Consider the following 26,796-nt stretch of genomic DNA (forward strand, 5'->3'; position numbering starts at 1 on the left):
GTCCACTTCCCAGCAGGGAGCAGGCCTAAGCTGCAGTTGGACATCCTTAATGCTGCATTGAGCGCCTGCCCCCTGGTGGTCAGTGTGTGTCATAGTGACCAGTCATTCCCAGTCATTCTGCTGTTAGGGTCAATTTGCATATTACCCTTTTATTATATAGGATATATTTTATTGATTTCAGAGAGGAAGGGAGAGATAGAAACACCAAAGATGAGAGAGAATCATTGGTCAGCTGCCTCCTGCACGCCCCCCACTGGGGTTCGAGCCCACAACCCCAACATATGCCCTTGACCAGAATCAAACCCAGGACCCTTCAGTCTGCAGGTCGATGCTCAATCCACTGAGCCAAATCAGCTAGGGCTCTTTTTGTTTTATATATTTGGGAAAAATCATTGCTTGAAAGCTGTCCTTTCAGGACTTTTGTGTGTGAAATCTGTGTAATAGTTTAATATTTTAAAAATACAAAAAACACAGTGCTGGAATTTCAATTATTCAAGTAGGAGAAAAGTCTTTTTACCGGTAACTTTTTATCTCAATGATTGAAAATAGGACTTCTAATAAAAATTGAGAGGCCTTTTTTAGATACAATCTTATTTCTTTTTAAAAATACTAGAGGCCTGGTGCACGAAATTCGTGCACTCGGGGGGAGGGGGTCCCTCAGCCTGGCCTGCACCCTCTTGCAATCTGGGAGCTAGCATTTGGACATCCTTAGCACTGCCAGGGGGGCAGGAGAGTCTCCCACTACCACCGCTGTGCTCACCTGCTGTGAGCGTGGCTTCTGGCTGAGCGGTGCTCCCCCTGTGAGAGTGCACTAACCACCAGAGGCAGCTCCAGCATTGAGCATCTTTCCCCTGGTGGGTGAGTGCGCGTCATAGTGACTGGTCATTTTGCATGTTAGCCCTTTATTATATAGGATGTTTTTACTGATTTCAGAGAATCAAAAGGGAGAAGAGGAGAGAGATAGAAATATCAATGATGAGAGAGAATCATTGATCTGCCTCCTGCATGTCCCCTACTGGGGTCCAGCCCACAGCCCGGGCATGTGCCCTGACCAGGAATTGAACCGTGACCTCCTGGTTCCTGGGGCGACACTCAACCTCTGAGCCACACCGCTGGGCTGCAATCTTATTTTTTTTTGCCAGAAGTTTGTTACTCTAGGTTTATATGTATATGTAATCTGTATTATACTTTCTAGATTGCTTTATTCACCAAGTGAAAAACAGTCTCTACAATGCTGCCAGCTTGTTTGGATTCCCATTCCAGCTGACCACAAAGCCCATGGTAGCTTCTGTAGCTTCTGCTTGTAATGGAACACGGAATGCGGCTCCTTCAGGAGAGGTCAGTGGGGATAGGACTCCTTTGGCACTACTGATTTTGGTACTTAATCATTGAAACTAAATTTTGGAAATATTCTCATTTTGGGCATTAATGTGTAGAATGACTTCTATCCAGAAATATGCATGTCTTTATTACCCTTGATATATAGGCCAAAAACTTAAAAGTTTAAGAAATTACACTTTATAAAAGAAATTACATATTTAAGAAATATTTATAAAGAGCTCAATTACTGAATAATAAGTATATTTGGAGACCTTGGAATTGTTAATTTTCTTTACATCATTTTGTGAGTCTTCACAAATTAAATATCTGGTTTTATTGATGATATCTCTTCTGTGAGCTAGCACCAATAGAGTGATTTGTATTTTTTCATATTAGAAACTTACTTAAATTCTAAAATTATATACTACAGAGGTTATTTTATTTGATTTTAAGGTATTTTCGAACTCTTCATCTTGTGAACTGACAGGTTCCGGATCCTGGAACAACATGCTGAAACTGGGTGAGGTGGACAAAAATATTTCTGTTTCCCCCTTCCTCCTCCTGCCTCTTTTTTCTGAGTTTTGAGACTATGAAAGGAGAACACTGCTTTGATATGAAAACACAGACATTCTTCTCTCTGTCATTCTAAAAGGCAAATAGCTTTCCTTTCCAATTGTCTTTGAATTTACTGTTGTGTTTTCTGTTTGGATTATCAGTGTCCATAATGTGACTTAGATCAAATTTCAGTCCCAAAAAACTACACACAAACATTTCCTGAGCACTTCCTCTGTGCTAGGCACTATGCTAAGTTATTCAGAATAATAAAATAATAAAATACTTAACAAAATAATGAAACCTTTAATAATAAAACAAATAGCAATAATAACAAAAATAGTAAAACTCTGCCTTAGAAGGACTTTTTTTATGTGTGAATCTGATTGGGGAGCAACCTTAGGTCTCCAGTTCTCATAGTTTTATGGATTAGGAACCTCTATATTATCCAGACCCCAAAATTGAATTGTTAATTTTGTAATATACTGTGCACAGTGCTATGGGGAGGGGCGGGGGGAGGGGTGGAGCGGGGCAATTGGGAGAAACCAGAGTCCTGAAAATGGTGTGATCTCTGCCAGGCAGGTAGGTATGTAAAGTTTGAGAGGAAGGGGAAAAAGAGCTTTTAGAGAAGTTGTGGGTTTAGAAGTCAAAAGTTCAAGAAGCTAAGGAAATGATAAAAACCTTAGAGTAGTGCTTCTCAAACAAACTTTTAAAGTCAAATACCCCTAGTGACAGATGAAAGGAAAATAAATGTGTACCCCCAAGTCTGAGAATCTAGTTCCAAGGGACCTGGGGACAAAGATGATACTTCTTTGAAGCCTTTCATTTTAATTTAAAGTAAATACAAATTAGATTTCATAATCTATTTATATTGTTTGACTATATAAATGTTTAAAATTATTTACCATTAAAATTGACATGGAAAGGCTAGTAGATTTATCCTGCCCGAGGCATCAGCAGTATATTTCTGTGGGTTTGTGTAGTCTAGTCAGAGAAGCACAGGTATTCCTGGGGCAGGTTTCTAATATAATCAAGTCCAGTCTCTAATCTGAAGCCCTTAGAAACGTGTTTGGGGATTCTGAATTTATTCTATTTTAGATATTTTGTGTTTATTGAATATTATTGTAAAAACCCATTGGATTTGAACATTGGTTCAAGTCAGGTTTTGCAAGCAAATGAATGCAGGTCAATTTAGGTTTTGCTGCTACAATTGCATTTTGGAGTCCTCAGGCACTCCAAGCCCCTGTAATAGCTCCAAAGAAAATGTGGCTGATGAAAATTTGGTTACCATTTTTTGAAGTATAGTAACCACTTCACAAGTGTTAGAAGCTTCCAGTGAAATGTAGTAACATGTGGTAGGTTTTCACTTAAAAATACTTCTGTTTTCTTGGGAGGAAAAAACAACTTGAAAAATTCTCTTAATTTGATTAGGTTGTAGGGAGTTTTATAATCATTAAGTTCTTCATGCCTCTTATTGATCCCAGCAAGCAAAACTAGGAAAGCTTGCCCATGAATTGTTATTGCTTATCTGAGATCAAAGACAACCTAAGCACTATTGCTTTTCCTTTAACCTTACAAAGGTTGTTCTAATCTCTGCTGTATAGTAATAGAATTTGAAAAAATAACATATATGGTTCTACAGTGTAGACTGATCATACAGTTTCTTTTCTAATGCAGTGTTCACAGATGTTTTTAATTAATTAATTAATTAATTAATTTACTTATTTACAATTACAAATGGATTTTTACAATAGGTAATAAATCTCCTAATGGAATAAGTGATTATCCAAAGATCAGAGTGACAGTAACTCGAGATCAGCCTCGCAGAGTCCTGCCTTCCTTTGGGTAAGTGTTAAATTCTGTCTTTCTTTACATGGAAACTTAGCACATATTAGGTGCTCACTCTTGCTAGGCATTCACACTTTTTTCTATTATGTAATTTTGTTAAGTAAGTACTCGAGCTTACCGAATTTTATGCAGCTAATGAGAAACTTGAACTCAGGTATGTGTTACTTTTTCTGCCATATTATATGCCCATAGCATCTGATTTTGAAAACCTTTTGAAAAAGAATTACCATTCACTTATAAACTTTTTAAAAAGTATAATATGCATGCAGAAAAGTACGGAAATAATGTGTCTAGTCTAGCCTGATGAATTTTCATACCCTGAACTGTTTTTTCATTACAGTAATTTTCTTTTTTTTGTGTTCCTACTTTCTAGGATTTCTACTACTTGGATATTAAACTACTTGGATTTTAAAAAATGTATTTGACCTTTTGCATTGATCTAATTTTCCTATAAATTCTCTTTTGTTATCCTTGCCCTTTAAAAAGAAATCTTTTACTGATTTCTTTGTGAAGGGGCTTCATAGTTTTGTGTTTGTTTGTTTTTATATATTCTTTGATTTTTTTACAGAGAGGAAGGGGGAGAGAGAGTTAGAAACATCAATGAGAGAGAAACATAGACCAGCTGCCTCCTGCACACCCCCTACTGGGGATATGCCTGCAACCAAGGTATATGCCCTTGACCGGAATCGAACCTGGGACCCTTCAGTCCTTAGGCCGAAGATCTATCCACTGAGCCGGTTAGGGTACTTCATAGTTTTTAAGGTGTAACCATCCTCCCTTTCCCTACTCCCCACGGTTTTTCTTTCTCCAAGCCTTTTGTTCTTATTGTAAGGATGTAATATCTTATTTCTCTAAAGCTCTTAATTATTTTAAAATTTCTTCTCCCTGCTTTTCTGCTTCCTCTAAATTCCTTGCCTCCTTTGGTTTATTTTTGATCTTATGTTTCATATTAGAGTCTATTCAAAGACTTGTAATCCTTGGCTTTCCACTCATATCCTATATAATAAAAGCCTAATATGCTAAGTGTCCGGTTGTCTATTCAACCAATCATAGCATAATATGCTAATGATATCCTAAGGCTGCTCAACTGCTCGCTATGACATGCACTGACCATCAGGGGGCAGAGAGTCGATCTGTCAACCAGTCACCATGATGTGCACTGACCACCAGGGGGCAGATGCTCTGACTGGTAGGTTAGCTTGCTGCTGAGGTCTGGCCGATCAGCACTGAGTAAATGGGCCGGACACACCCTGGAGCCCTCCTGTGGTCCCTCCTCGGCCCTGATAGTGCACCGGTGGGGTCCCTCGGCCTGGCCTGCGCCCTCTCGCAATCTGGGACCCCTCGGGGGATGTTGGAGAGCCAGCCGGTTTTGGCCCAATCCCACAGGCCAGGCCAAGGGACCCCATTGGTGCATGAATTCGTGCACCAGGCCTCTAGTTTAAGAATGAGACACTAACTAAAAACTGAGTTTTCTGGAGTTGGATGGTTGATTGTAGAGCTAGGAAAGAAAGTACAAAATGAATTTGTAATGTCTTGTGCCAGAAATAAAAGGAGCGTTCAGAAACTGGGGACATGTCAACGTGACACAGGAGGAAACTTAAAGGGGATTTCACTGGCCAAATTGGGAACAATTTAAACATCAAAATGAATAAAGACAGGATATAGGTGTTATAATTAAATATATATTGTGGGAGAGAAAAATCTTTATAGTAGGATGCCAATAAGTAAGTGTACAGGGAATGATTGAATTAGAAAATGACCATTTTGTAACTATTATAGTAATTGATACATATAGGAATCAATTGAGCTGAACCTAGTAAGTAAAAGTTTGATGAGGTATGGGATATATATACTCAAAATATCTCCCCACAAATTACTTATTAATTACAACGGAAAAATAATAACTTTAGGGTAAAGAAAACTGCTTGATGACTCCATCTTAAGGAAAGGAACAAAGTTAAAGCCATTCACAGTGAGACAAAGAGACATTGTGGCCTCCAGATATATTGTGCTGAAGACATCGGTTAATTCATATTCCTGCAAAAATCAATCTGAGTCTAAGAATGAGAAACCTGGTTAAGGCCTGTACTCTTCATTATAAAGATGAAGAGAGGCTAAAAAACTTTCAGTTTAAAGGAGATTAAAGATACATGACAACTAAATGCTATGTGAGCTTCTGCATTGGATTCAAGATAGTAAAAATATTGTCGTGAAGGATACTTTTAATGTCTTTGGGGAAATTTAAATGTGGCTACATGTTACATATTGTGTCATTGCTGAAGTTCCTGGATTTTGATGACTGTATTATGGTTATGTAAAAGATGTCCTTGTTCTTGGGAGATACATACTTGAATATTTAGAAGTGAACTTATTTTCTAAGCATTTAATGCTATAATTATCTCTATAAGCATTGCTTCAGCTGCAGCCCACACATTTTGAAAAATTGGTTTTAATTTTTATTCAATTTAAAAATATTTTCTAATTTCTGTTGTACTTTCTCTTTAACCAGTGATTATTTTGAAGTGTAGAATTCTGTTGTTTAATATCCAAATATTTGGGACTTTCCAGATATCTTTCAGTTATTTACTTTAATTCCATTGTGATCAGAGAATATACTTAGTATGATTTCAATTCTTTTAAATTTTAGCATTTGTTTTTTGGGGTAAAAGTCTCACACATGTAGTGTTTTTAAAACATTACATCAGGAAGATATGATGTCAGTTTGTCCCATTATTGGTGATGGTAGGAGAGGCAGGCTCTTCCACCAGCAACAATGACTAGGGGCTTCATGGCTTTCATTTCTTTAGCAGTTATTAATTTACAATCATTAATTTAGCATCCAGCAAATATTGAGTGCCTTTTGGCTTAGATCCTGTTCTAAGATCCAGTGATGAAATGATGTAATCTCTGTCTTCATGGAATTTAAAGTTTGGTGTGGGATATTGACATTAAACAATCACACAATAATTAATTCCAGCGATGCCAAGTGAGTAAAGGAAAAGGGCAGCACAAGGGGAGGGTATGTGTAGTAGGGGAGCTAATTCCAGAGTTGGGGTTGGAAAGTGGGGCTTGAGGAAGAAGGCAGAGGCTCTCATGTGGCAGCCCTGGTGACTGGAAATAGATGTTCCATAGGGGAATTCTACCTCTACTCTAGAAATAGATCTAACTTTTGTGAATGCTAGTTGTCTGATTTTCCAGGAGCAAGCTTAATCTGGGAAGCCTAATCACAGAATGGTCTGAAGCTTAGAATCCAGCAATTTAAGCAGTTTGGTGACACACGTTTCTTTTTTTTTTTTTTTTTTTCTGTCTCTCAGGTTTACTTTGAACTCAGACGGCTATAATAGAAGACCAGGTGGCCGCCGCCATAGCAAAGGCAATCCAGAGAGTTCCTTAATGTGGAAACCTCAGGAACAGGTTGTAACAGAGATGATGATTGAAGAGGGTGGCAAGGGTCTGCGGCGTCCCCATTGTACTGTGGAGGAGGTAAGCCCTACCAGTCTGATCTCTTTTAAAAACTATTTTATGAATTTGGGGTGGGGGGGGATAAGTAATATATGTACTATAGCATAAAATTCAAAAGGTATAAAAGGGTGTACAGTGACTATAAACGTCCCTGTCTCACTTCCGTACCTGGCCCTTCCACCCTGTTTGACTCTGATACTTCTAAAGATATTCTATATGTATGTAATTTAGTCAATTTCCAGATTATTTTCACTATAAGAAAGAAAAAGGAGTCATGTTAGGAAAAGAATGGGTTCTTTTTGGGTGCCTGGATTGTTCTAACTTGTTTCTTTTAGAAGCTGTATGTAATAACTATGACTAAGTAAGAGAAGTTAAGTGGTGTATATGTCTACTCTTTCCTTACCTTTTCAGGGCACTTAGCATGGTATCTTCATCAACAAGATTCTCTTCACTTCCCTTTTCAAGTCTTCACTTATTCCAGGAGCATTTAGAATTATTTCTGTAACTGGCATTCCCTAGGACCATCACCTATTACTACATGGTTTTCTGAGCCACTTAGTTTTGCTCATCTTAGAAATACTTGTTTGGGTGCCCAATGTCAGTAATTAGAACTGAATAAAACACGGTCCCTGACCTCTGGGACCTTATTCATAAATAGTTGTATTGAACAAACAGAAGTAGGCAGAGAGAGGAAATGGACTGCAGCTCTGGAGGGGGTTTTAAGGAGAGGTATTATAAAGTAGCCTACAATACCTGTTAGATGAGAAATCAGAAACGAAACTGAGCACATATGGGGTATACATAGGATATATTCTAGAAATATTAGAAGGTAATATTAGCAAGGACATATTCATTGGTTAGGAGTGATACAAAGTTAGCAGGAAGAGCCTGAGTCCCAGATTTCAGTCTTGATAAATACGTGCCACTAACCAAGATACCCTGGGTGGTTAGGGGGAATTTAATGACTTCAGTTTTAGACATTGTTTAAAGTGCCTGTGGAACATGCAAAGTGACCTGGCTCAGAGTTTTGAGAAGAAGGCAGAATATTCTGAGTATTGGTGTTATATAAATTAAGGGAGCTGAGACATTGTTCAGGGAGAAAATGTAGTGTGAGAAGAGATACTGGGCAGGACCTTTGGCATTTTGGACAGGCAGAAGAAGAAATGGAGACTGAGAAGATACGAAGAAATCAGGAGAGTATATTGTCCAGGAAGGCAAGGCGAGGTCATCAGGGTGAGATGCTGAAGAGAGGGGTTAATATAAGGCTGAAAAAGTATCTGTTGGATCTGACCATACATCGTCATTGGTGACTATGTTGAGACCAGTTCCATTTGGAAGCTGAATGTTCTGAATATGCAAGTGGTTTATTCTGCTGAATTTGTGGTCAACCTAGTTCTGCTGTCAAAAACTCAGAAGCCATCCAGGTCTAGGAGATGATGTAAATGAGTGAAGTGGGCTAGAGTGAATGGGCCATCTAAAGGGAATAGCCCTACGTAGCTCCAGATTGTTGATTTGGTTTTTCAAAAGAAGATAAATTTTTGGATATCTCTTTTCAATTTATAAAGTTGGTAATTAATTTAAAGAAATTTTGGCCCTGGCTGAGTATCTTGGTTGGAGCATCTTCCTGAAATGCCAAGGTCTTGGATTTGATCCCCAGTCAGGGCACATACAAGAATCAACCAACCAATGAATGAATGCATAAATAAGTGGAGGACAACTTGGTGTCTTTCTCCCCCCCCCCCCCCCCATTAAAAAAATAAATTTAAAGAGCCCTGTGCTGACCAATAAACACATCTATGACCTGTTAAGTCTTTGCTTAAGATTTACTTATATGTTTAATGTACTAGAAGTTATCCAACATGCTTTCTTCTATTTAGGGTGTTCAAAAAGAAGAAAGAGAGAAGTACCGAAGGTTATTGGAGCGACTTAAAGAAGGTGTTCATGGAAACTCTGTTCCTCCTGTAACTTCAACTCATCATAGGTAAAGATGAGCTAACAAGATCAATGCTTTGCCAGACATCTTTTTTCCTTATTTTTTGAGAGGGAATTGGTAGGAAGGGTTTTATGGGGAAAAAAAGAGATTAACATGGAGAGAACTAGCCTGTAATTTGTCATCTAGTAATGGTTATATAGAATAGTTCTTTTATAAAATATAGTTTTCTGTTAGCTTTAGAATCCTTGTTCAAGTGTACTCTGATTTAAAACTCTGATATAGAAAAGTGGAATCACTGGTTGAAATCAGGAAGCAGAGAGATTTTTCAACTCCCAATGTACACATTCCCCACAATCTCTGTCTCTGTCTCTCTGTCTGCCTCTTTCCCCCTCCTCCTTTCCTGCATGTCCCTCACTTCTTTCCCCCTCCCCCCCACTCCCTTGCACCTACCTCCCTATCTCCCTATCTCCCTATGTACACAGTTCCTGAGGCATCTTAGCACAATTGGAAACCCTCCACTTTAGATAGAAGATTAAAGTCCCACAGGTCATAAGAAGTTTTTCTTATAAGACTCTTTGTTAATACTCTAATGATTTGAGCAAATAGATGAGAATGGCAGGAGGAGTTGATATTTGGCCTTATAAAAAGGGGACAAAAAATATGTGAGCTTAGAATTTAGGTACATTTGATAATTTTAACAAGTGCAAATACACAGAGAGCTGTCCCAGAAATTATGTAACAGCAAGTTGAAGGTGAAACTGTCACAAGATTAGCTGGTTGAGTGCAGAAATAACAAAGAAATATCTGTCTGGAAATTTTAATTTTGGTTGTGAATTTTTAAAATTTTAATTCTCTTAGTGTAGTAAGTCAGAATGTAATATTTTCTCCATTTTGTCTAGCCACTGTTGAAAACAGCAGTATGCTGCGTGAACTATTGGTTTTGTCACGTCGGCAAAATCCTCAACCTATTTTGCTTTTCACATTCCTGCCTTTAATGTGTTATTTTAGGATCCATTTTAGTGTATTATGTAAAATTTTCCATCTCTTGACCTGAGTTTTATCACATGAGATTTTTCAGTTTGGGTGATGCTGGGGCTTGAGAACATGCAATTTTACAAATAGAACAATTGGAGGTTAGTAGTAACTTGACAGAAATATTAGAATCAGGATTAGACTCCTTTTACCCTAGTCCCAGATGGTGCTGTGTTGCATGCTCTCTCTTGTAATTTGATGATTCAGGGTTATCAATAACTCCTGTTTGGAGAAGCTTGTCAGACAGAGATAATGAGTATTTATGGTAGATTTTCCTTTTGTATCTGAACGTCTTTGCTTTTTGTTTCTAAGTTCTCAAAGATGTCACATGGATACATTAAAGACCAAAGGCTGGGGGGAAGAGCAAAGTCATGGAGTCAGAACAACTCAGTTTGTTCCAAAACAATGTGAGTTCCCAGATTTAGCTCTATCTTAATATACTGAACTTAGTCCATGTGCATATAAAATTGACAAATGGCGTACTTATGAAAGATGGTGTGACCTTAAAATTTTATTAGACCCAGGGTGTTGACTGGTTTACCCAGTACTAGTAATTTAGTAAAAAGGTTATTTCAAGATGAAACAGATTTATAAAATACCTCTTGATTATAATTCCTAGCTTTTATATATAGTAGTATATATTTTGGGAGCCTAAATTTAATTTCTTTATTATATTAATTTTCTTGACACTAAATGATAGCTTTCCAAATGAGCAGACATCAATTTACACTAAAGATTATATTTAAAGAAGAAAGCGATTTATGCATTTTTAAGCAACTTGATTTGTAAGGAGGCTAGTGTCTTTGGAATTTATTCTAACATTTCAATGTAAGTCAGTGTCTTAATACTTTGGAGACTATGTAAGTTGAAATTCTAGCTATATATTGATTAATAAAGAAGACACTTTATTTTTTCTTTACCATCCTCACAGATAGAGCTGCTGAAACAAGGGGACCTCTGTGTCCAATGAGGAGTGAAAAGAGGTACCTGGTTCAGTTCATTCTAAGTTTTCTTTTGACATTATTTTCTTACTTATAAGTTATATTTATGAGTAACCATGTCTGAAGAATTGTGAACTCTCCTCACCTCTGGTTAGCTGGTCAGCATATATGGGTATATACATAGCTTTTGTGTCAGATGCCCACCCTAACTTGGGAGTGGGCCTTTGTCTCCTAGGCATTAGGGTTTGGGAGGTGCAGATGCCACTTAGAAAAGAGTGTGGTACGGTGGGCATCTCTAGTATGTGACCAGTGAAGGCAGTTCTACGTGCTTTAGGATTTGGATGATAGTTTAAGGCAATTTTTGTTTGTAAATGATTCTGTTTTATTTCTAAAACTAGTCTTACACGTACCAGGTTAAAATAATCCAATCTGTAATCTCTCTATTTTCCCCTTCAGGTGTTCAAAGGGGAGAATTTCAGATATAGAGAAGACAGTTGGAATTAGACTTGAAAATGAAGGTGTAAGTAGAAACCCTAGTTAAAATTTATATATTTTTTCTCTTTCACCTAACTTACTATTAATATTTTAGTGCCGTGAAAAAAAGAAAGATGATATATGTTAATTTGATTGCTAACTCTGTTGTTTTCTTTGAGAAATCAACAGACATTGAAGATATACAACTTCAAGGAAGATAGCTTCCTTCTGAGTTGCTGGAATTTTATTGCTGTGTGAGAGCCACCTTGTTTGTAAGAGAGACTAATTTGCCTCCATCTCAGCCCTGTGGGTGTTGCCTGGCTTCTTTTAGAGAATTTTTAAAAACCATACATCTCTAGGAGAGATATATACTCAGGACTTTATTTTCAGAGTCAAGATTGAAAATAGTATCAATCTCATACTTAATTAGATTTTTTTCTATATAAGTTATCAGAATAATGTGTTCCAGTGATCTCCATAGCAATACCAATATTTTTATAATAATGGCAAACATTCCATATCCAAAAAAAACCATTCCTAAATTAAATGCAAACTTGAAGTTTTAGATTATTTCACATCTTAGATATATACCAATACCAAAGTCTAGGGGACTACAAGAATTAGTCTTACGACTAAGTCATACTCTTTTTAAAAAAAAAAAAAAAATATATATATATATTTCAGAGTGGAAGGGAGAGGAAGAGAGACAGAAACATCAATGATGAGAGCGAATCATTGATTGGCTGCCTCTTACATGCCCCCTACTGGGGATCAAGCCTGCAACCCAGGCATATGCCCTGACTGGGAATTGAACCATGACCTAGTAAGTTCATGGGTCAATGCTCAACCACTGAACCACACCAGTGGGCCTAAGTTATAGTTGTATTTTTTTGTTGTTGTTTTTTTTGTTTTGTGTTGTTTTTTTAAAAATATATATATTTTATTGATTTTTTTACAGAGAGGAAGGGAGAGGGATAGAGAGTTAGAAACATCTATCAGCTGCCTCCTGCACACTCCCTACTAGGTATGTACTCGCAACCAATGTACATGCCCTTGACCGGAATCGAACCTGAGACCCTTGAGTCTGCAGGCCGATGCTCTATCCACTGAGCCAAACCGGTTAGGGCCTAAGTTATAGTTTTAAGCCATGGTCTTAAGTCATAAATCTTAGAACATTACCTTCTCTGATTTCCCCATTTCTGGTGATTCAGAGTAAAGCCCTTTGTGTGTAATTATCATTTACCACGCATGGGACAAAAACTATGCAGAAAGCCTGAGAGAAGATGGATGGGGTAGTGGTGGTTGTGGTGGTAATAATTTGAAGACCACATCCTGCTTCTACCCCTGCTGAACTTGAAGGCTTTGCTGTCTGCATCCTGGGAAAGAGCCAGCAGCTACTGGTTTCCCAGGACTGGTATGCCTGCCAGTTAGCTAGAGTGAAGAGTACTGGCTAGGTGTGTTGAGAATGTGGTTCTAGTCCAAAACTGTATTTCTAAATAAATTTCCAAATTTTAAAAATAGTTTGAATACAGATTAAATTCAGTATTAAGGGTTACATAGGGTCATGATAAGGAAGGGTCTTACCAGAGTTTCTGGGATGCTGGCAGGATGCTACTTGTTGACCTGAATGGTGGTTACATTGGTGTTGATTTTGTAAAAATTAATTGATACATTAATGTTTTGCACATTTTTTTTTATAATTTATAATTTTTAGAAGAAGTTTACTTAATATATGGATTGCAGTGGTTTATTCTAGGTGATGTGATTATGGGTTGTATGTTTTGCTGTTTAATACTTTCAAATATATTTTTTAACTAAATTATTTTTAATTTGGATAAGAGAACTGAAAAGTACTTTTCTTGTTTACCTTCAGGGAAAACGATGAGTGGTGTTCTCTTTCATGGTTTTGTAATGGAGGTGTCCTGTGAGCTTTATATCTTGAACATTGTTTGGTCCCTCTTGCAGGAACAGATATACTAAAGTTACTCATATGATGATTTGTTAATTCTCTATTCCTTCAAGATAATGTCACTGTTTTATATTTCATGCGTTATGTATGCTTACATATACAAGTATTAAACAAGTCAATAGAATATAGAAACTTTTTTAATCAGAGGAGGGGACACCAGCTGGAACCTGATCTGTCTGAAGAAGTGTCAGCCCGACTCCGCCTGGGCAGTGGGAGCAATGGCTTATTCAGGAGGAAAATGTCAACACTTGAGACAAAAGAAAAAAACTGCTCAGGCAAAGAGAGAGATAAAAGAACAGATGATCTTCTTGAACTTACAGAGGTATTGTTTCATGTGTTGCTCAGAATAAGAGACATGGTTTTGAATAACCCAAGTTATTCGAGACTTGAGTGACTGTTTTGAAGAGTTTCTCCAGGCTATGGATAAATTTATGAAAGAAATCCATCTTACAGGCTATTCAGTCACTGACTACATGGATCATTAGTGATCTGTGAAGGTCGCCTAAGGAATCAGTTTAATGTTTAACAAATGTGGGTAGACATAATTGTTACATATCTTGGAATATAATGGATTCTTTGTATAGTCTCTAACCGTAAAATATTTTGGGTTACATAGAATGGTTTTGGCATGAGAAATGAGTTCGTTGCAATTTTAAGTGACTATGGTTTACTAAAATTCTTTGGTTGATCATTGCATTTGAAAATAGTAAAAACTTATAGAAAACAAGGAAATGAAGATAGTTAAAAATTTTTAAGGTGAGCTCATATCTTGGCTCCTTCCCCTCCCCCCCACTTTTATTTCTAAAACTCAATCCTTAATTTGTTAAAGGTACAAACTTTAAAGTCTAGGTCTTCCTTAAACTTTTAAGTTCAATTTAGATATATTATTACCCTTTATTGGCTCCTTCTTCATTGTCATCTTAGTAGGTGGTAGTCAGTCCTATTCAGTGATTACCTCTTGAGCACTTAACTATATATTGGGCATGCAGGTGGCAAGAGAGCCATAAAATTACAAAATTGTGTGCAGTAGGGACAAGCAATATTAACAATATTGATCTGAAATAATTTCTGTTGGGTTTATAGATTCGGTCTTGTAGCTTAAATATGTATTTATCTGTATAATTTTTTAGATGAAGCCATCTATTCACTAAGGACTCAGGGTTAGACTGCTGCCTAGTTTCCCAGTTTCTGCCTGTTTGCTTACTCTCCTCATATCCAAGATGAATAGTGTGTCCTAATTTTATGACTTTGATGTAGTTAAATAATAGGTTAGGAGGGAAATAAAGAAAGTATGAAGATACTCTTAATAAAATATTTTGAAAGGAGCAAAGGCTAGTAAGTTAGCCACTCCTGGGTTCAAATCGCAGCTCTGCCTGTTAATAATCCATGAGTTCAAGCACGTAACCTAAATTCTGTGAGCGTTGCCTTTTCCATAAAATATATTTTCCCCAGAAGCAGGAATCAATGATGTGCTTCAAGCATCTGGTACCATGTTTGGCCCATAGTGCTCAATAAATGGCAGTGGGATACTTGAGACTACCTTAAATGTAAATAATATTAACAAATTATTTTCAGAAGCTAATAATTCAACTAGCATTTTTTATAACCATTAGTAAGACTTTTGTAGTCTAAGTTTAAATCTTTTCATACATTAATTTAGTAGGTCTTTGAGGGTATATTTTCTCAAGGGCCAGGTGTTAACAGTGGTGAAATTGGCCTTTTCAGTCTCGGATTTTTCAGTCTCTGATAGCGGCTTTATATTAAAGTAGCAACCTCTGGACTTTCTACTTTAGGACATGGAAAAGGAAATCAGTAACGCCCTGGGTCATGGCCCACAGGATGAGATCCTAAGTAGTGCTTTCAAATTGCGCATCACTCGAGGGGACATCCAGACCCTGAGGAACTTTCACTGGCTCAATGATGAAGTAAGTTATGCTTGACCAGTTACTATCCATAACCACAGTGGCATCTACCCAATTATAAGGGGTTGGTAAAGCAACTTTTAGTTTAATCTACAACAAAAGCATCTTGGACTTTAGAGAGATGGTTCATTCTGATTGTTTGCTGCCTTTAATTGGCATTATTTCCCTGTTCTGCATCTGTGCTTCACTTCATCCACCACTTCATTCACTAGTCTTCAATGATGTTTTTATAAACCCTGGGTGCAGCTGATGAATGGAAGAAAGCAGCAAGTGATACTTTATTTTAGATGAATTTTATAGGAGCTGTTTTAATTTTTAAAATAAAGGGATATATTGATCACTATATGTACACTATATGTCTTTTTCTTTATTTCATTTGAGTGATAACTGCAAAAATTCACCTAATTGTCATCTTGTGTCCTTACATATTTAGCTAAAGCTAGCTTTTAATTCTTGCCAATTTTCCAGTTGGTCCTTTACCTAACTGCTCAGTCCCTACATTTTCTTTCTTTGCTTTCCTTCCTGCCCGCCCTTTCATGACTACTGACTATATATAAACAAATTCTTGTAATACTAGTATGTTTTATTTCACATGATAAGTTTAACATGTTTATTACATAAAATTTAGAAAATACAGGAAAAATGAAAGAAGTGCCACCACAAAAAAATGAATAAATATTAATGTTTTGGTATATTTCCTTTGAATTAATATTTTAAAATTGAGGTGTAATTTATATATAGCAAAATTTACTTCCATTTAATATTTCTGCATATTTTTTTGTGATACGGTTACATACACCTTTTCATTATTGCAGACTTCCTCCTTGAGTTCCTTCTCTTAACTCTCTTACTAATATGTCTCACAAGTATAATTTCATTCCTTTTTAGTTCCTCCCATTTTATACTGATTATTTTTATATTTCATCTTCTGCCATGGAGAGTTCTTTTATCCCCTTCTCTGGTACCGTCCCTTCACTAGGCTTCTTACCGTCTAATGAATCTGAATTCAGTTAAGGTAGAAACTTAGTTTTGATAATGTACTTGCCGTGTTCCAATGTTTACTCTTGGTATTACAGGTCATTAATTTTTACATGAATCTTCTCGTGGAAAGAAATAAAAAACAAGGCTATCCAGTACTTCATGCATTCAGTACTTTCTTCTATCCCAAATTAAAATCTGGGGGTTACCAAGCAGTGAAAAGGTGGACCAAAGGGGTCAATCTCTTTGAACAGGAACTAATTCTGGTGCCTATTCATCGGAAGGTACATTGGAGCCTGGTGGTGAGTCGAAAGGGTTAATTGTTGGAGTTTGGATAATGACCGTTTTCTTAAATAATGAAGGCTGCCCTTTTCTGTCCAGTGAAAAGTTCATACTATATGTTAAAGGCATACTCTGCTGAATCCCTTCTTGGTTCTTGAGTTGAACATCTTAGAAAGATAGAAGAGAGTTGCTTTCGCTGAGTAGCTTTCATTTTTAATAGGCAAGAGTTTTAGTACACATGGGTCATTTATTAGTTTTGTTTACAAGATGGTACAGGTTAGTTGTAGAAAAGTAAAGGTATAAAGAAAAAAGCAAGAAAGAAATCTCATTACTCTGAAAGGACCACTAGTGTTTGGGGGATTGAGTTTCTAAGCCTTTCTGTAGGAATAGAAGAGTCAAGTTTTATAGAAATGAAGCTTATCTGTGATGTTTATTAAAAATGTGTCTTAGAGATCCATTCATGTTGGCACATGTATTGACTTTTTTAAAAGATGCTTTTCTTTTTTAGAAATAAAATTCTCACTCCTGTTATGATTGTTTCTGTATGTTGCATTTTTCCATTATAGGTGATAGACCTAAGAAAAAGGTGTCTTAAATATCTGGATTCTATGGGACAGAAGGGCAACAGGATCTGTGAAATTCTCCTGTAAGTAAAGGCTAAAAAACTTCACTGTTAACTCATTATGCCCTTGTTAGGTGATCTGTCGTCAGTTTAATCCTGTAGTCTAATGTATAGTCAAGGCTATCATCCCAGTTGTTCAGGACTTAACTTGACCCACTCTTTTGTTTAAAAATAACCTAATATCTGATCTTAACTGAGAAGTCTTGTTTAGTAGCATCATTGAAAGCAAGTTTGTCTTGTGTTATAATGTAAAATGTATCTTACTAGAATCCTGGGATTTGAATTAGATTTATTTGGGATTGATAACATTATTCTGAATGATGCCCGGCCAGTGTTGCTCAGTGGTTGCACATTGACCTATGAACCAGGAGGTGACAGTTTGATTCTGTCAGGGCACATGCCTGGGTTTCAGGCTCAATCCCCAGTGGGGAGCATGCAGGAGGCAGCTGGTCAATGATTCTCATCATTGATGTTTCTCTCTTGCTCTCCCTTCCTCTCTAAAATCAATAAAAACGTATTTTTTAATGTAGTATGTGGTCCATGTTCTGATTTTGTTTCCTTATCCAGGAAACCAGTCAGGGTTCATGCATGTATTTTATGTCTTAAGTTGCCTTTAATTTAGAATAGTCTTCCTGCCTTTTTTTTGTTTTTCATTGGAATTGGTTTTGTATCTTTTTTTAAAAGTCCAAGCCAATTGTTTTGTTTTATATCTGTCCTTAAGTGAGAAAAAAGGTTGTAAAAGGAAGTTCATTTTTTAATAGAATAAAATGTATGTTATTGTTTTTGATGAGAGAGAGAGAGAGAGAGAGAGAGAGAGAGAGAGAGAAACATAGGGGTTGGGAGAGAAAGAAGAGAGAGAAACATTCGTGTAAGAGAGAAACATCGATGGGTAGCTTCCCAGATGCGCCCCAACCAGGGATCAAACCTGAAACCTTTTTGGTGTGTAGGACAAATGTTCCAACCAACTGGGACTAAGATGTATGTTTGAATTGTGTGTATGGGGTGGAGTAGAGGAATACACAGCAAACTTTTTTTGTTTGTTAACCCTCACATGAGGATGTTTTCCATTGCTTTTCAGAGAGAAGTATAAGGTAGGGCGGGGAGAGAGAGAGAGACACAATGATGAGACATCCGACTGGTTTCCTCCTGCACGGTGGGGAGCAAACTCAGGTACATGCCCTTGACCAGGAAATGAACCCGAAACCCTTTGGTGTGCAGGCCGATGCTCTAATCATTTAGCAACACTAGCCAGGTTGTGCATGATTTTTTTAAAAAGTTTTTATTGCTTTTAAAGAGAGAGGAAGGGAGAGGGAAAGAGAGAAACATCTATGAGAGAGAAACATCAACATTGATTGGATACCTCCTGCACACCCTGCATTGGGGATTGAGTCCACAACCTGGACTTGTACCTTAACCAGGAATCGAAACCCATGACCTCTTCATTCATGGTTGGATGCTCAACCACTGAGCTACACCAGCCAGCCACAGCAAACTATTAATAATAATTCTGAAGTGGTTATTATGGGTCTTTTGCATTTTACATTTATATGTTTTAACTTTTAGAAAATAAGCATGTACAATTTTTGTAAGCAGAAAAGAATCCCAAAATTAAAATTTAAGACCAAAAGCTAATGGAGATGGGATTGAGAATGGCATATCTGTTAAACATCACAAAGTCCTTTGTAATTATAATGTTGTCTTTAAGGACTTTGTCAATACATTGTTTCTTGTTTTTTAGTCAGTATTTGCAGGATGAAAGTAAGACCAAAAGAAATGTTGATCTGAATCTTTTAGAGTGGACGCACTACAGCATGAAGCCACATGTAAGTGCTGAGCATCTGTATTTCAAGTATTTCATTGCACTTACTGTCAGAGGCATATTACTTCTGCTTGACCTCCTCCCTCCCTCCCCTCACACTCACCCTTAGGCATACGTTCTCCTGAAGTGTGTGTACATCTTATGAATGATCTACTTCTTAATCTTTTTAACCAAGATGTTTGCTTCTTAGCCTTTATCTTCTTGCTTAACTTATAAATGTTATCTACATGCTCATATGTCTCAAAAAATTGAAGAAAAAGCAGAAAAGAAAAACCTCAATAAATTCAGGTCAGCTACTTGTCTTGGTAGGCCCTAATGAAAATTTGAAGTTCTTGTTCAAAACTTATCTGGACATTTTGTATATTTAGTTCTATGCTGTTTGTGAATGTGTTTGGGTCTTGCCAGGTTTGAATCTCATTCAGGGTTAAAAAAAAGTGTACATCTTTGAGTCCTAATGGCTTCTTTTTAAAGCAAGGTACATTAATTCAGTTTTAGCCCTAGCCTGTGTCTACCTGGCCGAAAGCATTTTCGTTTCTAAGTTGAATAATTAGGAAGGTAAGCTTTAAATTTTCCTGAGGAGAGCACAGATACAAGAAGTCTGTTAGGATGAAAACCGTGTACTGGGAAATGTAACAAAGAAAACAAGTTGTCTTTATTTGTATATTGGCAATTATAGTTCTTTCCAGTCTGTAGGAGATGCTGGGCTTGGGAGGAAAGTGAGAAGTACCTACCATCTGTATGGGTGGTGTGCATGTTTAAACAATTTTTCCACAATAATCATCTGTATTTCTTTGACTAAAAATTGAGCTGTTTTCATTTAGTATGTTTTCCAGCAGTGGAATCAGACTCTCTTATGCTCTTATTACCTTGTGTTCATTATAACAGAGCCAAAGTGTGTGAGGGGCTGGCCCAGATTAGTGCAGCGGGGCTGGGGAATATGTCAGTTTATTATGTCACTTGGGCTTATGATACCCTTTTGCTTCAGCACAGAACTGAGCAGCAAGGCAAGGTTTCCTAATTAGTTAGAGCCTACAAGAGGTTTTTTTTGTTTGTTTTGTTTTGTTTTTTAAATTTCTTTATTAAGATATTACATATGTGTCCTTATCCCCACAGTACCCCCATCCCCCCCTCTCATGCCCTCACCCCCCTGTTGTCTGTGTCCATTGGTTAGGCCTATATACTTGCATATAAGTCCTTTGGTTGATCTCTCCCACTAACCCCCACCCTCCCCTACCTTCCCTCTGAGGTTTTATGGTCTGATAGATGCTTCTTTGTCTCTGGATCTGTTTTTGTTTATCAGTTTATGTTGTTTCGAGAGGTTTTTTTGTTTTTTAATCCTCCCCTGCTTGCCAGAGCAATAGTCTTATTCTCCTCTAGGGAGGAGAAGCTTAACTCTGCAATATTGAAGTAGGTTAGCTGTCTTGTAGACATATTCCTGATTGAGCCACACTTAGCCCTTTTCAGAATTTATAAATTTCTGAAATAATTCTGACTAGAATTCCTTTTCTTGGTAATAAACCTCCTTTCAATTTGGTTTCTTATAAAGTTTCTTCATGGAACTCTCACTTTCCTTTTCTGTTTCCTTCTGAAAAAACATTTTCTATGGGGTCACATACTCCATGTCATGGTTGGGATTTTAATGCCACATAAAGATTAATTGTGTGTGTGTGTGTGTGTGTGTGTGTGTGTGTGTGTGTGTGTCTATTGTGTATATGTTTAATATTTACCTTTATAATATTGTTTATCCACAGTAACATTTAGAAAAAGCCAAAGGAGTTTGTATTTAATGAAATTTTACCTCTTCTTCCCTTCCTTTTTTTGTAATTTTAGGAGATTCCTCAACAGTTGAATGGGAGTGATTGTGGAATGTTTACTTGTAAATATGCAGATTATATGTCTAGGGACAAACCTATCACATTTACTCAGGTGAGTGAAGACTCTTCCCCATCCACTTGTTACTAAACAAGATAAACTTAGAGCATGTTAGCAGCGCCTGGTGCACATTAAGATCTTAATAATGGTAACTGTGCTGCTGTCATTGCTGTAAACTTGGCTGTAGCCCTACTCTTGCTAATATGAGGGTTTGTCACTGCATCTGCTCTCAGGTTTTTCCTAGTCTTCATGATCATTGGGTCAGTATGTTGTCTTTCACCTCCAGTGTTCACCAGTTTCTGAATATGACTGATATTTTTAGCTGAAGGAGGCAGGTCAGAATAGGTAACTGCGAGGGGAAATCAGGCCTTGTAAGCCACAGGTCTAAGCTGTAATTATGAATTCTGCTTTTCCCTTCTATTCTAGTTATTATTGGTTCCCAAAGCTCTGTATTTGAGTGAAAATTAAAATATGTTGGAAACGAGAATTTGTGTTTGTAATAGTGGATTCTCAACCTTTTTACAACTGAAGAAAACCCCCTTTAAAAATATTTTTCTTTTTTTTTTCTTCTTCTTTTTTTTTTTGCTTAAAGTATTACAAAGGGTATTACATATGTTAAAAATATTTTTCTTAACCACACCTCATTTTGATAGATGTTGTCTACCAAACTGTACTTATTGACTAGTAGGACTGATAACCCCATTCCAAGTTTTGAGGCAACATTAAAGAGCCAGGGCTCTGATGTGGAATTAATACTGTTCCAGTCTTAAATAAAGGCACTTACTATGAGCTTCAGCACTTTTACTAAGAATAAATGTACAGTTTTTTACTACATGTTTTGAGCAATTTAAAATACACAAATCCAGAAAGAAAAGAAAATACAAATCCATGACTTAAGACTTTTTAGGTCTCTCCAGGTGGGAAATCACTAGTAAAGGGGTATATCCAACTATTTATTTTTATTATTATTTTTTAAATATATTTTATTGATTTTTTTACAGAGAGGAAGGGAGAGGGAAGAGTTAGAAATATCGATCAGCTGCCTCCTGCACACCCCCACTGGGGATGTGCCTGCAGCCAAGGTACATGCCCTTGACTACACTCGAACCTGGGACCCTTCAGTCCACAGGCTGACTCTCTATCCACTGAGCGAAACTGGTCAGGGCTATCCAGCTATTTATAACGAGACACCAGGAATACCTCAAGGGCATAACTTCAGATTTCATATAAAGAGGACTAGTTGAGTTACAGATGATTTTGGATTTACCTTGTATGTTGCTGCTTTGAAAATTGCCCCAAGTAGTGATTATCAGTTAAAGCAAAATAACATTAAGCAAAGAATCTCATTTTTTGATGCTTTTAAATAACAAGTGGTTATTTGTTCTGAGCCTAATGACATGAGATTTGAAGGGGAGAAGTTGCTGTTTGAACAGTATTGGCAATGCACAACATTTGGTAGAGCATAAAGAAATCTGTTGAGTTGTTTTTTCTTTAGAGTTCATGTTTTTCTCAGAGAGCAGAATATATTAATTTTAGAACGTTTTGAAAAAAAGATATAAGTAGGAAAAGTTATCTATTGTGCCACTTCTTGGATATTCCCATTTTTGGTACACATTTTTGTTATGAGGTTGTTGGACTTTACTGTATAATTCTGCAAATTTTCCTTAACATGTAAAAATACTAATGGTACATCCTAATATATAAAAACCCAGGGTCCGTAACATCCAAAACGACCAAAGGCTTGACCAACAGGAAGTCAGTCACTGCCACCGCTGTGGGCACCCCGACCCAGCACTGACTGCTGAGGGGGCTGCAGATCAGGCCCAAAGAGAGGCCTGTAGAGAGAAGCAGGATCTAATCCATAGCCTCCGTGGCAGCAGTTGATGAACACTTGCCCCTCTCTCTCTTTCTCTCGCTCGCTCTCACTCTCGCTCCGGGCCTGGCCAGCAGCCGCGACTCTCTTCCCCTTGGGCGACTCTCTTTCCCTTGGGCCTCCGCTGGGGCTGCTGATCAGCCCCACCTTTCTGATCAGGCCCATTGATAGGCCTGGAGACACTGACTGGCATAGAAACTGACCAATCAGAACCAAATCTGGGTAAAGTGTGAGGAGCCTGTGGCTGCCTAGGAGGCGGAGCTTTTGATGCTGACTGGCATAGAAACCGACCAATCAGAACCTAATTTGGGTGAACTGTGAAGGCAGAACCTAAGGTGGGGGGCTGATGAGGGGTTTTAAGGGCAACAGCTGTTTGGTGTAAGGTGTAAGAAAGCGGTTCAATTTTTTAATAACCGGTTTGGCAGTATAGTGCATACAACTGGTTATCAGTCCAGACATAGGGGTTATGTATTTTTGTCTGCCAAAAGCATCTCCTCCTGATGAAAAATGCCCCCCCCCCCATTTAAGCAATCCTATCCTATATAATGTAGCTATACTACTAAAAGGGTAATATGCTAATTAGACGGGGTCGACCGGCCATCTTCTGGACGTCCGACTTCCTTCTGGACAAAGCCATGGTGGTGGGGGCCAAGGCAGAGGCCATTAGGGGCGATCAGGCCTACAGGGGAGGGCAGTTGGGGCGAGATCAGGCCAGCAGGGGAGGGCCATTGGGGGCTGAAGTCAGGCCGGCAGGGGAGGGCAGTTAGGGGTGATCAGGAAGGCAGGCAGGGGCAATTAGGGGCCATCAGGCAGACAGGCAGGTGAGTGGTTAGGAGTCAGCGTCCCAGATTACAAGAGGGAAGTCCAACCTCCGGTTTAGGCCCATCCAGGGATCAGGCCTAAACCAGCGGTAGGACTTCCCCCAAGGGGTCCCCGACTGGAGAGGGTGCAGGCTGGGATGAGGGAACACACCTCCTCCCCCCGCCCCCCCCCCCCCCCGCACAAATTTAGTTACCGGGCCGCTAGTATAATAATAAACATTATAAACCTCCTTTTTCATGGCTTCATAAGTCTGCACCAGGATGTAAAAAAAGTTAAGGCATACCTAATGGACATGGCATCTTACTTTATTTGCATGATTCACCTAAAAGTTGTTGATGCTGTGCACGTGAGTTAATGTATATGTTGTTGGTGGATTCTTTGCAGCACCAGATGCCTCTCTTCCGGAAGAAGATGGTGTGGGAAATCCTTCATCAGCAGTTGCTGTGAGAATGCCTGTCCCTGTCCCTTAGCTGCTGGTGGTTCTTTCATGGACGAACGTTTTCATATACCTCATGCATTGTGGGTTTAAAAGTCCCTGCATCGCCAGTTCTCTCACAGGTACTGAGCTGTCAGACATGCATGAAGGCCCTGCACCCTAGTGTCCTGACTTGGTATGCGGAGGGCTGCTTGCAACCTGTTTGTAAGACTGTGCCTGCTCAGAGCCTGGACTATTCAACCCACATAGGAACAAACGCTAATTAATACTTTTTTTAAAAAGATTTTTTCCCCCCTGTGAATGTGGAAAATGCAGGATTTATTCTATGAGCTGTTGTTTTCTGTGTTTGTTCACATGTATTCATTCACTCACTCATTTGCATACATAATGGGCAGTGGCTGTTTTCTGCTGCTCTTTTACAGTTAACTTTGAATTGTTTGAACTATTTATTTCTGAAAAGACTGTTAATCAAGCTGCCATTCCCTGCTGAAGATGTAGCGGGAAAGCAGTGGGGGTGGGAGGAAGGAAGTATTAGTTGACTTCTCCGACATTGGAGCAGTAACTGCCAACTTGAAGCGGGAGGTCTTTTTTTTTTTTTTTTTTTTTTTGAGGTTTGAAAATGCCAGAAGCACTGGGGTGTAGGGCTCTGATTGCCTTTCAGGGAAGGCAGAGACTCCGGCACCAGCATGGTGTCAGGAAAGTGGGACTGTGGCCAAGGGATTCTGCTGCCCAGGCATCTTCTGAAGACTGTAATGGTCTAGAGCAGTGGTTCTCAACCTTCTGGCCCTTTAAATACAGTTCCTCATGTTGTGACCCAACCATAAAATTATTTTCGTTGCTACTTCATAACTGTAATGTTGCTACTGTTATGAAACATAATGTAAATATCTGATATGCGGATGGTCTTAGGCGACCCCTGTGAAAGGGTCGTTCGACCGCCAAAGGGGTTGCGACCCACAGGTTGAGAACCGCTGGCCTAGAGAGACTTTTCTTTCTGGAAATGAGGTGACCGCTGCTCTTGAAACTGGATTTGAAGTAACTAAACCCTAAATCTTCATTTTTGCCCCAGATCTGGTTGAGGGTAAACCTCAGAATTGTAAGGGCTGGCCTGAGCTGTTTATTTCAAAAGAGTCTATTCAGCTTAAAGCTATTTTTCCTCAAAGTTTTTTTTTTTCTATATAGAAAGCTGAAATTAAGTTTTGTATTCATTAGGATTTACATTCCCCCCACCTCCCACCCCCCATTCCACCCTAAGGAAAATTGTGGAAGAAAATTTAGTACTTGGCTCTGAGGTTAGAATAATCTATTTTGCATATGAAAGTTTGTATTTAACTTTTTTGTTCATTAAAAACTTTACAGTGGTTATGCATTTTTAATTTCAGAAAGTTTAGAATTGGTCAAAACATATTTTGCAAGATCTAGTGCCTAGTGTTGCTTTTTCAATGTAATAAAAGGTTGCCTGGCAGAACCTGAAAAGTATATGCTGAAATGATTTCTGACCCTTTCCCTACTAAACTCCCAAACTTTTCCTGGTACACAAAAGCAAGAGGTAAAACCAGAAAATGCGGGCATGTGTTAGCTATGAATGAACATGTCTGCCCCTGGAGGGCCCGGGCTGCTGCTCAGAGGCGCGCGAATGCAGCCAGTTTCCCTGAGGCATGTGTACGTCTAGGTGTGGGACCTGGGGCTGTGATGTGGATTAAACTGCATCTACTTGATGGGCAAACCTGAGGACGTGTGCTTAGGTGGTGATTAAAGAATGAGCCAGCTGTGCCACATCTCCCTCAAGCTCAGGCTGCACAGAACCCTTCCTGCAGCTTCGGTTCCTTCCCCGGGGCTGCTGGAGTGGGGCCAGTGAGCACTGGGATCGAGCAGCTGGCACAGCCGAAAGAGATTGACTGGGTAGCATTATACTGAAAACCTGGTTCCCACTTAGCGCTAGAATGTTAGTACCTTGGTGAATGTTTGTTCCATGTGGGGTAGATCCTGTCAGGAATGGCAGTCTGTGTTCTGCCCATATAAGTGAGGCTGGGGGTTAATGTATTTGTATTACATTCTAAGCATCTTACTGAGGGGCTTCATAGAGCAGCTGTTTCCCAGGACATAAGAGCAGAGTTAGAGAATGGCGTTCTACATAACCCAGACTTCCGGAAGTTAATTTGAGATACTCATGCTTCTCTAGGCACTGACCATGTCTGTCTTGATGCAGAGAAATTTGTTGGTAACAGAATTTTTTTATCTTAAGTTTATGATAAAAGCAATCAGGTGATAAAAAGTTAATGATTTTATCAACATATCAATAGTGAAATTATCAATATTAAAGTCAGTGATATATATTTTTTATTAGAGCAGTTTGAGGGTCTGAAAAAAGGTAGAGTGAATCTTTTTTAGTAGACAATCTCCAAAAAATTGATTAAAATAGAAAAAATAAACCACTGTTGATAAGCAGATGTCTTTGTCATGTTTGACCTTGTACCAGAGTTGGGATGCAGATGAGGGGAAAGACTTGGGGCGTGTGGAAGATGTCTGGAGGGCCCCATATTCTACCTCAGTTCCCTAGGCTGCTAGACTTCCTGTCTTTTCCTCCTCCGAACTGTGAAGCACAGCTTGCCCTGCCCAATGGTCATCGTTTGCCTGCA

The 26,796-nt window shown here is 38.4% G+C and overlaps 1 protein-coding gene across 7 annotated transcripts in view; it reads left to right on the forward strand.

Moving 5' to 3' along the window:
• Positions 1 to 25,633, forward strand: part of SENP2 (SUMO specific peptidase 2) — a 33,370-nt gene extending 7,737 nt beyond the window's left edge. For 3 of the 7 annotated variants that reach the window (XM_059687270.1, XM_059687274.1, XM_059687271.1), the window contains 15 exons: positions 1,196 to 1,338; positions 1,774 to 1,840; positions 3,627 to 3,717; positions 7,035 to 7,203; positions 9,060 to 9,163; positions 10,460 to 10,554; positions 11,079 to 11,130; positions 11,545 to 11,608; positions 13,677 to 13,853; positions 15,325 to 15,456; positions 16,530 to 16,733; positions 17,280 to 17,359; positions 19,074 to 19,158; positions 20,985 to 21,080; positions 24,106 to 25,633. In XM_059687270.1, the coding sequence (XP_059543253.1) occupies positions 1,196 to 1,338; positions 1,774 to 1,840; positions 3,627 to 3,717; positions 7,035 to 7,203; positions 9,060 to 9,163; positions 10,460 to 10,554; positions 11,079 to 11,130; positions 11,545 to 11,608; positions 13,677 to 13,853; positions 15,325 to 15,456; positions 16,530 to 16,733; positions 17,280 to 17,359; positions 19,074 to 19,158; positions 20,985 to 21,080; positions 24,106 to 24,168 (1,622 nt within the window). In that variant the 3' untranslated portion in view covers positions 24,169 to 25,633. Of the gene's footprint in view, positions 1 to 1,195; positions 1,339 to 1,773; positions 1,841 to 3,626; positions 3,718 to 7,034; positions 7,204 to 9,059; positions 9,164 to 10,459; positions 10,555 to 11,078; positions 11,131 to 11,544; positions 11,609 to 13,676; positions 13,854 to 15,324; positions 15,457 to 16,529; positions 16,734 to 17,279; positions 17,360 to 19,073; positions 19,159 to 20,984; positions 21,081 to 24,105 lie in introns of those variants that run through there. The other 4 variants (XM_059687276.1, XM_059687273.1, XM_059687272.1 and 1 more) reach the window with 4 other exon arrangements.
• Positions 25,634 to 26,796: the final 1,163 nt, after the last annotated feature.

Source organism: Myotis daubentonii, chromosome 3, assembly GCF_963259705.1.
Source record: "Myotis daubentonii chromosome 3, mMyoDau2.1, whole genome shotgun sequence".
In the NCBI taxonomy this organism is placed as follows: Eukaryota; Metazoa; Chordata; class Mammalia; order Chiroptera; family Vespertilionidae; genus Myotis; species Myotis daubentonii.